At 41.9% G+C, this 12,999-nt stretch overlaps 1 protein-coding gene across 9 annotated transcripts in view; it reads right to left on the bottom strand.

Moving 5' to 3' along the window:
• The window catches only part of Slc35d2 (solute carrier family 35 member D2), a 31,561-nt gene that overhangs the window by 16,941 nt on the left and 1,621 nt on the right, over positions 1–12,999 (bottom strand). For 5 of the 9 annotated variants that reach the window (XR_015640648.1, XR_015640649.1, NM_001106098.2 and 2 more), the window contains exons 2-5: positions 7,836–7,869; positions 5,513–5,599; positions 3,470–3,537; positions 500–571 (exon numbers count right to left, since the gene is read on the bottom strand). Coding sequence is in view for 6 of the 9 variants with exons in the window: in NM_001106098.2 (NP_001099568.2) it covers positions 500–571; positions 3,470–3,537; positions 5,513–5,599; positions 7,836–7,869 (261 nt within the window). In the remaining 3 variants the exon portion in view is untranslated. Of the gene's footprint in view, positions 1–499; positions 572–3,469; positions 3,538–5,512; positions 5,600–7,835; positions 10,801–12,999 lie in introns of all 9 variants that reach the window. The other 4 variants (XR_015640650.1, XM_087589933.1, XM_087589934.1 and 1 more) reach the window with 2 other exon arrangements.

The following is a 12,999-nucleotide window of genomic DNA, read 5'->3' as shown; positions in this document are numbered from 1 at the left end:
ACAGTCGACTTTTTTTTTTTTAAATGAAGAAATAATTTTTTTGTTAGTTGCTGCGAGTAGCTACTCAAATCAATTACTCAGAAAGACGGCCCCATGGCGAGGATCTGTGGGATTAAAAATAACACAGAGAGACTGGGGAGATGGCTCAGGTCTTGTTCAGCAAGCATCAAGCATGAGGATCTGAGGTCAGATCCCTAAAACTCAAGTGAAAATATAGGCCACAGCACAAGCCTACAAGGCAGAGACAGGCAGAGACTTGCCTGCCAGCCAGTCTAGCCAATCAGTGAGCTGCAGGTTCAGTAAGAGACCCTCTCTCAAACAACAGTGGAGAGCAATAGAGAAAAATATAGGCTATCAACCCATGTCTTCTACATGCACATACATAGTCTCACACACCCACATGTAACATATATGAATATACTCCCCACCCATACAAACACAGTACTCGGGAAAATTTGATGAAAAAAAAAAACAAAAAAACAAAAACTGAAAGACTTACCCAAGTATGATGGCCTCCAGGAGTAAAGTGAGTGGAATTGTAAATTTCCTGAGCACGGTGAACATGGGCAAGCTGTCAGAAAAGATTCAACCTTAACATCAGATACACACAGTGTCAGTTGCTGCTTCTGTTCTTAAACATGGTAAACATTTTTAATTAAGGTCATTTTCCAAGTTAAATATAATGAGTTAACATTCATTGTAATAGTTCCAGTTAACAAATCACATTGGGCTGGAGAGGTGGCTCAGCGGTTAAGAACACTGACTGCTCTTCTTGAGGTCCTGAGTTCAAGTCCCACAACCACATGGTAGTTCACAACCATCTGTAATGGGATCCGATATCCTCTTCTGGAGTGCCTGAAGACAGCTACTGTGTACTCAAATAGATTAAAAAAAAATAATTCTTTAAAAAAAAAAACAACTAAACCATATTAAGTCATAAAATAGGGACTGAATAATTTTGTTCGCAAACTGATTGTGGTGGCTTGCACAGATGTATCCTCACCCACCCACAGATTCATTCATGTGTTTGAACTCCTAGGAGATAGGGCCTGGCTGGAGTAGGTGTGGCCTTGCTGGAGGAAACGTGTCACTGTGGGGACAGGCTTTGAGGTCTCGTGTGCTCAAGCTGTGCCCAGTGTAGCTCACAGTCACTTCTGTTGCCTGTGGATAGAGATGCAGAACTCTCAGCTCCTTCTGCAGCATGGTGTCTTCCTGCACACCCCATGTTTCCTGCCAGGATGATAATGGACTGGACCTCTGAACTGTAAGCCAGCCCCCAATTAAATGCTGTCCTTTATAAGCGTTGCCGTGGTCTTGGTGTCTCTTCACAGAAACGGAAACCCTAAGCCACTGATTCAATGCAAAATCTCTATCAGATCTCACTTGGCTTTCTCTTTGCAGAAACTGACAAATTGACTCCAAAAATTAAGAGAGAAATACAAGGGACCAAGAAAGCCAAAACCACGTTGAAACAAAGTCAAGGGCCTGGAGAGAAGGTTCAGTGGTTAGGAGCACTTGCTGCTCTTCCAGACAACCCAATTTCAGCTTCCAACATGCATAATGGAACTACCTTCAGCTCCCAGCATGCACATGGACGCTCACAACCACCTGTAACTCCAGCTCCAGGGGATCTGACATCCTTTTCTGGCCTTCTTGGGTACTTGCATTTACATGCACATACCCATGCACATATGCACACATATGTGTGCATAATTAAAAATAAAATAATTCACTTTAAAATATATTTTTAAAAATAACAAAGTAAGGGTACTAGGGAAGACAGCTTGGGTGGTAAAGCTGCTAAGCCCAGATACTGAGCGTAATCCCATGACACAATCAGTGGAATGAGAAAACTGATTCTGGGTGGTTTAAAAAAAGAAAAGATTTATTTATTTTATGTATGTGACTGCTCTATCTGCAGGTACACCTGCAGACCAGAAGAAGGCATCAGATCCTAGTATAAATGGTTGTGAGCCACCATGTGGTTGCTGGGAATTGTACTCTAGACCTCTTAACCTCTGAGCCATCTCTCCAGATCAAAGGACTCACACACACACACACACACACACACACACACACACACACACACACACACGCAGACAGACACATGCACACACACTCAAGCATGTGCACACGTGTGCACACACACACATACAGATTTTTTTCTTCAAAAAGACAAACACATACACATGTACATTCACACTCACACACACATGCACAGGATCATCTGTCAACTTTTGCACAACTCTTGTTTTCCTATTTTTGCATTTCAGACCACACTTTCTAGTTAGTAGTTTTTTGGTTTTTTTTTTTTTGTTTTGTTTTGTTTTTTTTTTTTTTTGGTTCATTTTTTCGGAGCTGGGGACTGAACCCAGGACCTTGCGCTTCCTAGGCAAGCGCTCTATTACTGAGCTAAATCCCCAACCCCTAGTTAGTAGTTTTGTAGGATAGTGTGGTCTTTCTGAACTGTGATTTTAATTTTCGCAGTAGCTTTCAATAAAATTACAATAGCCTAAGCAGTGAAAACACAGGTGAAATAAGAAAGACTATACCTTTTTTATAGTCCAAACCTATAACTATTGTCTGTTTTTTCATTTTTTTCCATATACCAAACATGATCTATACCAAATCTGACAGAATATTTCTGGTTCTGTAAAGCCATGACAAAACCCAAAGTTACCATGATCATATTAGTATGAAACCACCCAGATAATTAATCTCTATCTGACAGATATGAACCTCATATTCTATGTTAAGACATGAATATCAAGAAAAATAAGCTTTTATTTGTTTATTATTTTAGTTTTTAGTTTTGTCTTGTTTTTTGAGAGAAAACTTTTACTATGTAGCTCTGGCTGTCCTAAAACTCAATACGTAAACCAGGCTGGCCTCAAATTCAGAGATCCACCTGCCTTTGCCTCCTAAGTGCTGAGATTAAAGGTTTGCACTACCACACGAGACAATACACAAGCCTTTAAACATTCCTAAAAACATTTTGAGTTAAGCTCAAAACTATGCTTTCTCAAATTGTTAAATATCACCGTTTCCCATGGGACACTTGGGATGGCTGAGCCGGCTGTCAAACCTGGGAAGAGGGAACCTTAAGTGAGGAGTCACCCCCATCACAATGGCCTGTGGGCATGTCTGTGCAGCATTTTCTAGATTGATAAATGATGGAGTAGGACCCAAGCCAGTGTAGTCAGTGCTATGCCAAGGAAGTAGCTGACCCAGCCAGAGGAAGCCAATAAGCAGCATTACCAGAATAACTGGCTCCTCTTCCGTCCCTGCCCTGCCTTCCCTGAAGAAATGGTAACCTGAAAACTAAAATAGACCCTTTCCTACCCACGCTGTTTGGGGCCATGGTGTTTATGATAACAACAGAAAACAAGCTAGGACGACACACAAACAAAACCTCGGAAAATCAAACTTGGGTGTTTGAACCACTGGAGGTGGTCACCTTGAACTGTACCTTAATTTACTTGTGCTTGACAAGCCACTTATGTGGTTTCCAACGTAGAGAAGAGGCAGAGGGAACAGCTTCAATAAAAGGAAAAGGATGCCGTTAGAACTTCATTCTCATATTCTCCCTGTGTATGTATGTTGGGTATGAATGGCGTGTGAGTGTGTTCTGAGACATCAAGAAACAGATGGGTGACCAGTTCTCACCCCACAAACCAGCCCCCTAATTAATACAGTTTTCCTCCTGTCCCCCAGGGAAGGAGAGCCTGCTTGACCAAGCCTTGCCAGGACCCTTTGATCACCGTGAGTGACTATTAAAAGGTTACTGTTTTGAGCCACTGAGTTATACAGCAAAAAGTAAATGGAGCACCCCCTTGAAGCCCACAGAACTTTGCTTCATGATGAAATACTTAAGTCTCTACACTGAGACCAAAGATGTTGTGTCTGTCAACATGCACCCCACAGCAAAGAAGGTAAAAAACAAAAAAAAAAACCAAAAAAACCCCAAAAACAACAACAACAACAACAACAAAACAGAAAAGTTAAGATGTCGGGAAGCGGGCTGGACAGATGGCTCAGTGGTTAAGAGCACCGACTGCTCTTCCCAAGGTCCTGAGTTCAAATCCCAGCAACCACATGGTGGCTCACAACCATCTGTAATGAGATCTGATGCCCTTGTCTGGTGTGTCTAAATGCAGCTACGGTGTACTCATATATAATAAATAAATAAAATATTTAAAAAAAAAGATGTCGGGAAGCACGTTTCTTTGCATAACTTGAACCCACATTAGAAAAAAACAAGGCTAATAAAGTATCATTAACGCTCCTTACTTCAAGTCCACACTGCTGAACTTAAGTTCCCTAAGAAGGGAGTGGAAACAGGGAAGAAGTTAAGAGAAAGATAGAAGAAGCTGTCCTTGTGCTGAAGATTCTAGAAGGCCAAATAGGGAAACCTCAAGATTACGGACAATTAAAACATTGCAGACAAAAGAAACTATCTTGGGCTATTTTTAGTCCCTTCAAAAACCATCTACTCCCAGCATAGTATCTAACCTAGTATCCTAAAATTATCAACTCTAAATATATATGAAGAAGCCATTCGAGGGCCTCACCCTTAGGAAACATCAATTAAACCTCTCGGTCCAAAGACTGCCGTAAGCTATTTCACATCATCTGTCAGAAGATTACTCTAAGAATTTAATGTCTGCATCATGCCAGGTTCCCTGCAACTATCTGATAAAAACTGCTTTTCCACTCCATATCCCCAAGAGGAAGTCAGATCTTCTAATGCTTCTTCCACATATATTTCTACATGTACCCAATATATCAAACCGTATATTCTATTCTTTACTCAATAGCTTCTATCAGTTTAAACTAAAATGAAATCTGAAAGCATACACAATAAACTAGGAACCAGGGCAAATCTGGCCTGTGCCTTGTTTGTATAAATAAAGTTTTATTGTAACATAACTGCACTGACTCATTTGCATATCACGCGGGGCTGCTTTTATGGTAGAGTAACAGAGAGAACCTGGCCCTTAGCCACAGAGTTTGCAAACCCTGGCTCCGAAAAACCAAATATTTGGGTTGTTAAGCACATGTATTCACCTTTTCCTGTCTTCTACTTCAATGAAGGTGTGCTGAGGTAGGGCTTACATAGATGCAAAGTAGCCAAACTCTGGCCTCACACTTGCACTCACTGACTGACCTCCCAAACCCAGCCCAGCCATATTTTTATCTTCACTGCATTATATAAATAGTTATTTATAAAATATTAATTAAGAACTTTCTCTTCCAGTACTGAGGAGGCTGAAGCAGAAGGATTTTTAATTCAAAGCCAACCTAAGGAACATAATGAGGGTGAATCTCAAAGAAGGAAAAGAATAGTTTTCTGCTGAGCGTAAGCAAGAAGTGTAATCCAAAGTTTGGAACAGGCTCCTGCTTGCAGGTCAGTTTTTTAAATCCCGTTCGGCTTTTGTTTTTATGTCTTTGTTTATTTTTGTTTGTTTGTTGTGATTTGTTTTATTTTATTTATTAGTGTTTCAACACATACCTTTCCAGGAATTTTCTTGTCAAAATCAGGGAAGTGGATTATTTTATTTAGCTTGGACACATACAGTATCATTATGGTGGTAGTCATCTAAAAGGAGAAAAAAACCTTAGCAAAACATCATCTGGAAAGACAGTACAAGGTACCCTGACAGAACCAGAAGCAAATGTTTATCAAAAGGTAACCTAAAAACTCCACTTTTCCAGGCTGGAGGGAGGGATTTTGTGGAAGCTGAAATTCACACCACTGGATGGGTCCCATCAGAAGAACAAGCAAGATGTATAATCAATTACCTCAGGAGTTCTAGAAATGCTGATGAAGAAAAGGAAGGGTGCCTCAGAGAGTGGCCACACTTCCTACAAACTGAGCTTGGTCTCTCAGGTTCTCCTTTCAAAGGCCAGGGAGGAAGGAAACAAGTCCTACAAAGAGAACACTACACTCCCTACACCTACACAGAGGCAGGTGGATCTCTGTGAATTCGAGGCTACTTTGGTCTACACAGTGAGTTCCAGGACAACAAGGGGCCACACAGAGAGAGGAGGGCAAGGAGGTGGGAAGGTGCAGACTCCACACGCATGCACTTCTTTACGATATGAAAATAGGCCGGGACTTTCTGAAAGAGGAAAGGGAGAGGGAGGATGGGAAGTGAAATGATTAAACTGTATTAAACACACTAAAAGTATAAGACTCGTCGCCTTGTACAACTAATACAGGCTAATATAAATGCCCCAAGGAAAGTGAAAGGGCATTGCTTTGGGAAGAACGGCATTAAGATTTTTCTTCTTAGAGCCTGGAGATGGTTCAGTGGTTGAGAGAACTTGCAGCTTTTCTGAAGGACCTGAGTTTAAGTCACTTCTGGTGGTCTAAAATTCCCTGGAACTGTAGCTCCAGGAAATCCTATGACTTCTTCTGGCTTTTGGGTGTTGTGCCAGGGAAATGTTAGTAGTGATCCCCAAGAAAACAGACAGGAGCCGATCTGATGCAACTGACAGCAGGGTCTTTTCTATTGCCCCCACAATGCACCACCCATCACACAGGACAGATTTGGTGGTAGGGGAGCCCTGAACATCTATGGGTCAAGGCTTTATAGAAAGCAGCAATGGGGGGATGGGAGGATGGGAGGGTGGGAGGATGGGAGGGTGGTAAATGTGCAAGCATCTAATTGGAAGGCCACTATAGCCTTTAACATAATTGACTAGTGCTGGGAGTTATATCATAAACTTAACTTCTGCTCCCCTCTGCATTGGTGGGCATTAGGCAGCAGGTGGGCTGGCCTAGAAGTACAGGTTTGTTGGGGGAATAACCTTGGAGACACTGGTCTTGTTGGTGGTTAGCCTAGAGACTGGAGCTGGGCTCGGGTTTTGTTGGGGGGCAACTTGGAGACTAATGTTAGGTACCAGCCTGTTAGTTTACCTGAGTTTAAACTTAGGTCAGGTTCTCTAAAATGGAGTCTGAACTTAAAAGATTTGGCATCTCATGGGTACTTGCACTCACACCTATTATATCCACACATAAACATACACAAACATTCGTAACTAAAAGTAAGTCTTAGCCAAGTGTTGTGATATACACCTTTAATCCCAACACTCTGGAGGCAGAGGCAAGCTGATCTCTGAGAGTTCCAGGACACCCAGGGCTATACAGACCAAGCAGAGTTACAGCGTAAAGCCTTGTCTTGAAAAACAAAAATAAATAGAAATAAAATAAATCTTTAAAAAGATTTTTCTTTTCAGTTTAGCCAGCGCAACCAAATTGTTCCATTTAAACCCTATTAGTTGCGAGCCTGAAAGCTGGCTCAGCAGTTAAGAACACGCAGAGAACCCAAACTTGGTTTACCATCCATGTTGCATGGCTGCAAACCACCTTGTAGCCAGTTATAAACAATCTAATTTCCTCTCCTGGGCAACTCCACGGGCAACTGTGCTCAGGTGAACAGACCACACACACACACACACACACACACACACACACACACACACACACACAAAATTTTAAAACAATGACAGTAAGTCTTAACAATCTTATTCTAGGACATAATATATACGTCAGAAACCCCCATCTTATTACTTTTGAAATAGAGTCTTCATCTCCTATGTAAATTTTAGAACTTACTCAATTATCCTCATACAAGGATCCAAAAGTTTAGGAACTGCTTCGATACCGTTATGGTAAACTTTGGTTCTCATTTACCTGTGAGGGGCACTGGTGTACTGCAGCATGTGTGTATAGGTTGAGGCAATGTGTGCCAACTACGGTCTTAAACAAAAGCACTTAAAATAGCTTGTATACCAAAGGCTAGTTAGGACTTTAGTATTTTTCAACTCACCTGTCCAATTCCAAGAACAATTGGTGAGGGAAAACTGCAAGAAATACAGAACACAAATCAGTTTAGCTGCATATAAAAACCTGAAGAAAATAAGTAAAACAAGAACTGTGACGGAGATTAGACAACAGAAACTTCAATTTTTTTTCTGTTGTCCATTTCTTTTTCATTAAAAAAAAAAAAGGTTGCTAAGCTTGGCAGTTTTCTTTTGTTCTGTGAAGTAAAATAAATATAAGAAAAAGTGGAGCAATACAATAAAGTTAATAAAAAATGTAAAATATTACATACAAGAAGACCTCTTATGGGCTAGAGAGAAGGCTTAGTGGTTAGGAGCACTGACTGCTCTTCCAGAGGTCCTGAGCTCAATTCCCAGCAACCACATGTTGGCTCACAACCATCTGTAATGGGATCCGATGTCCTCTTCTAGTGTGTCTGAAGACAGTTACAGTGTACTCACATACATACAGTAAATAAATAATAATAATAGTGTTTACAAGCAAATAAAACTGATATTTTAAAAAAAAAGACCTCTTACAGTAGTTTGAATAAGACTGCCTCTCCACCCATAAGCTAATTTATTTGAATGCTCAGTCACCAGGGAGTGGTACTATTTGAAGGAATTAGAAGCATTAGGACCTGTGGCCTCAATGGAAGAAATGTGTCACTTTATAGAGGTTTCAAAAGCCCACACCAGGCCTTGTCTCTGTCCCTCTCTGCCTATGAATCGGGATGAAGAATTCTCAGCTACTTTTCTAGCACCATATCTGCCTAAATGTCGCCATGTTCCCCACGATGATGATAATGGGTTAAACCTCTGAAACTGTAAGCCAGCCCCAATTACTGCCATGGTCATGGTGCCTCTTCTAGCAATGGAACGCTAAGACACCTCTACACAGAAAACTGTGAACTGAAATTAAAAGTTAAAGAAGAATAAACTATTGGTGCAGGCAGGCCTGTTGTTTTGACTAACTGCAAGGTTAGGCAGAAGGATCCCAACCCAAGGCCAGCCTGAGCAAGTTAGGGAGACCCTGTCTCCAAATAGAACATGGCTCAGTGGTTAACAGCCCTTACTGCGGGCTGGAGAGATGGCTCAGCGGTTTAGAGCACTGATTGCTTTCCCAGAGGTCCTGAGTTCAATTCCCAGCAACCACGTGGTGGCTCACAACCATCTGTAATAGGATTGGATGCTTTCTTCTGGTGTGTCTGAAAACAGCTACAGTGTACTCGTATAAATTTAGAAAGAAAAAAAAAACCTTAAAAAAAAAAAAAAAGCCCTTACTGCTCTTCCAGGGGATCTGAGTTCAGTTCCCAGGACCCACGTAGGGCAGGTACCAATAACTCCATTTCCAGAGCCTCAGCACTCATATACATATTTAAAATAAGAAAAACAAATCTTTGGAAAAAGTAGGCAGGCAGATACACAGAAAGGCTACCCTCAGAAAGATAAGTAACATGCCCTCCCATTTCTTTCTGGATTAAAGAACACTTAGAAATAAATGAGCGAAGGAGTAATGCTTATGAGATGCACTTTTACAAAATGTAATTCAAAATGTATATCATCTCCATCTAGACATTCATATCTGTGTACTTATCCTTCCATCCAAATCTGAAACTATTCTAATAATTACAATAATTTAAAAGTGGTTTCCGTCTAAAGGTTCTCTTGTGTTTGCATTCTTTTCAGTGACAGTGACGGAATGCCTTTCCCAAAAGCCAGAATGATAAAACAGACATTTAAGGGCAATGCTCCCAGTTGCCTGCCTACAGACCATTCTTTGTTCATTTTGGGGGGGCGGTTGTTTCAGAGGAGTGCTTGTTCATTGTTTGAACAGCTTCCCTGTGTTGTCCAAGCTACCCTTGAACTCTCAGACTTGAGAAAGTATTGAGAACAAAAGGTAAGTGCCACCGAACCCCATTCACCAATTCATGAATTGAATTCTGTGGGAGCAAAGGTAAGGAAGTGCATGCATCCAAGAGTGTGACTGAGCTGTGGAAATTACACGGTGGGTGAGGTACTAGCCGTGCAACCATGAACCTGAGTTTGAACTGCCAGCACCCTAAAAGATCACACACACACACAGGTCTCTGGTGAATAACTAAGCAAATACGGAGAGCAAGTTCTAAGCAAATATTTGTTAAACTGAATAAAACCAGTTTGATTTTTTTTTTGTTTGTTTTGTTTTGTTTTGATACAGGGTTCTCTGTGTAGCCCTACCTGTCCTGGAGCTCAATCTGCAGACCAGGGTGGCCTTGAACTCAGAGATCCACCTGCCTCTGTCTAAATGCTGGGATTAAAGGTGTGAGTCACTGTGTTTGGTTTTGGTTTTTTTTTTTTTAAGACAAGGGCACCCCTGAATAGCTCACGTGGCCCTCAAACTTAGCAATCTTCCCGCCTCACCTTCTGAGTACTGATATTACAGGTGTGCCAGACTTTTATATTCAATACTTTTAAAATTAAATGTCGTTAGTAAGTGTTCACATGGGCAGTCTGCCTGTACAGCACTTATGATGACAACTGTGGGCACTTGGCCACAGGCTCCCAGAACACACATTTCAAGGTGGTCCTGCTTTTCTTCTGGTCCTTGAAAGTCTCTAAGTTTATGGGCTCTCTCTCCTGCCAGGTAAATCCAGCATTACACTTGTCCTGGCCTCTCCGGTGCCAAGTCATAGCTGCTTGCTATAAACTCTTCATGTCTTCAAAACGAATAAATAATACCACCTGGGAAACTCCGACATATCACCAAGCTCAGTGACGAGCACAAGTTACAGCCTAGGCCCCCTCTGAACTACAACTTCTACGTGCTGACACTGAGGAAATACTTCCCAGATTTTTCCTCAGTGATGCTGGTGACTTCTTAATCACAGCTGATTCTTCGGCCCCAGCTGACCAGCATTGATTGACCCAGCAAAGCAAAGGTTTTGCTCTAGGGGTTGTGATTTCTTGTTATCCACAGTGGATTCTTCAGTTCTAAGTGACCAGGAAAAAACAGATTCTTAATTAAAAATTTTTTTAAAAAATCACATAATGGCCCTGATAGAATCTTTGCTTCTCTCTGAAACTTCACGAGCTAGACATCTATGGCCTGCATGATTCTCAACATTCTTCTTCCCCAAGCTTCCCTAGAACAGCCCGCTGAGTTGTGAGCACGCAATGGCTTTTCCAGTCCAAAGTTCAAATGTCACCACCATCCTCCCTAAAACACATGGTCAGACATGGTTAGATCTATGACCCAATACCAATTCCTGCCTTAGTTAAGATTTTCATTGCTGGGGTTGGGGATTTAGCTCAGTGGTAGAGCACTTGCCTAGCAAGCGCAAGGCCCTGGGTTCAGTCCCCAGCTCCGAAAAAAAGAAAAAAAAAAAGATTTTCATTGCTGTGATAAACCACCATGGCCAAACACAATTTGGGGAAGAAAGGGTTTATTTCACTTACCCTTCCAGGTAACAGTCTATCACGGAGGAAAATCAGGGCTGGAGGTGAAGCAGACGCCATGGAGGACACTGCTTACTGGCTTGCTTTGCCTATTTTGTTATACTACCCAAGAGTGAGTGGCACTTTCCACAATGTTCTGGGCCCTCTCACATCAATCACTATTTAAGAAAATGCCACTCAGGTTTCCTATAGGCCAATCTCATGGAGGCATCGTCTCAACTGTGGTTTCCCTTCTCAGATGACTCTCCCAACTTGTGTCAAGTTGATAAAAAACTAGCCAGGACGAGCATGAACTTAAATTAACAAAAGAGCTTAGACCACACACAGGGCTTGTACCCCCAATCAAAAGTAATCTGTTCAAAATGCAACAAAAGAAGCCCCCTGAGCTCCATCCATGCCCACAATCTTGTCAGAGAACTGTCAAAAGCTTCTTCCTTCCCCCTCTAGCCCGCACTCTTGCTCAAACAGCTATTGCTGGAGTCAAGTTGCTTGCTGTGGATCCTTGTAACTCAATCACCCCAACCTTCTTCTCAACAATGTGTGCCTCAAGAATCTTGAAATGAGAAAAGTGAGTGTCATTCCAACAGAGCCGGGATGTATAACCTTACACTACAGAAACGAAGCGGGGAGGTAAGGAAATTATATTTATAAGGAGTATAAAGCCCTTTAGCTTTCCTGAAGTAAAAACTTCACTCGTAATTATCTTCCTCCTCTCTCCCCTCGGTGCTAGGTAGATATGAAACTCCTGATTTATATGCTAGGTGGCCACATTACCACTGGACTACGCACAGCCCTAGACTGGATCTCAAAGCTTTGAAGATGAAACGGTCAGGGTACTGGACACCTATTGTCTTCAGAGCAGTGGCCAGCGTTCACTGGCTCCTGCTGAAACAAGAGAATGTATTTCTTAGAGGCATTGCTGTCGTGACCAGTCAGCAGCCTGCAAGCTTTAGTGCCTTTGGCTGACAGAACCACGAATTGCTCCCGAACGTGTTCATGACACCCTTATGTTTCTAATTGTAGATTTTGGCTTTCCATTAAGATTTGTTTTATTGTGTGTGTTTAGGTGTTTTGCCTGCATGTGTGTACCAGGTGAATTCCTGGTACCTAAGAAGACCAGAAGAGAGCACTGGATTCCCTAGAACTGGAGTTATGGATGGCTGTGAGTCAACTCAGGGGTGCCGGGAACCAAACTGAGTCCTCTGCAAGGTCAGTCAATGCTCTTAACTGCAGGCCATTTCTCCAGCGCCTTTGCGTTTTCTTTATTTTACTTTGAGGCAAGGTCTCTTATGGCTCAAGATGGCCTTGAACTTGATAGATCTCCCAAGTGACGGGTGTCCAACTGTCAGTGTAGTGCTAGGGATTGAATCCAGTGTTTTGCAGGTCAGGCAAGCATCACCAACAGCCTCACCCCTATTCTGACACTTTCTTTTTTCTTTGTGGACTTAACACTACATGTATTAACTGGCTTAAGTGAATATTCATTTTAATTTAACATACTGTTGTGTGGTTTCTTTTCTCATAAATACTTACTTCATATGCTTGTGAGAGGGTGTTAGATTCCCTGGAGTTGAAGTTATAGGTAGCTGTGAGCCAACCAATGTGAATACTAGGCTGGGAAGATGGTTTGGTGTGTAAACTAGCCTGCTGCCAAGTAAAACAAACTGAGTTCCATGCCTGGGATCCACACAGTGGAAGGAGAAAACCGACTCCTGGAGGTTGTCCTCTGACCTC

Source organism: Rattus norvegicus, chromosome 17, assembly GCF_021556685.1.
Source record: "Rattus norvegicus strain SHRSP/BbbUtx chromosome 17, alternate assembly SHRSP_T2T, whole genome shotgun sequence".
Taxonomy (NCBI): domain Eukaryota; kingdom Metazoa; phylum Chordata; class Mammalia; order Rodentia; family Muridae; genus Rattus; species Rattus norvegicus.
This window is presented reverse-complemented; position numbering and strand designations above follow the sequence as displayed.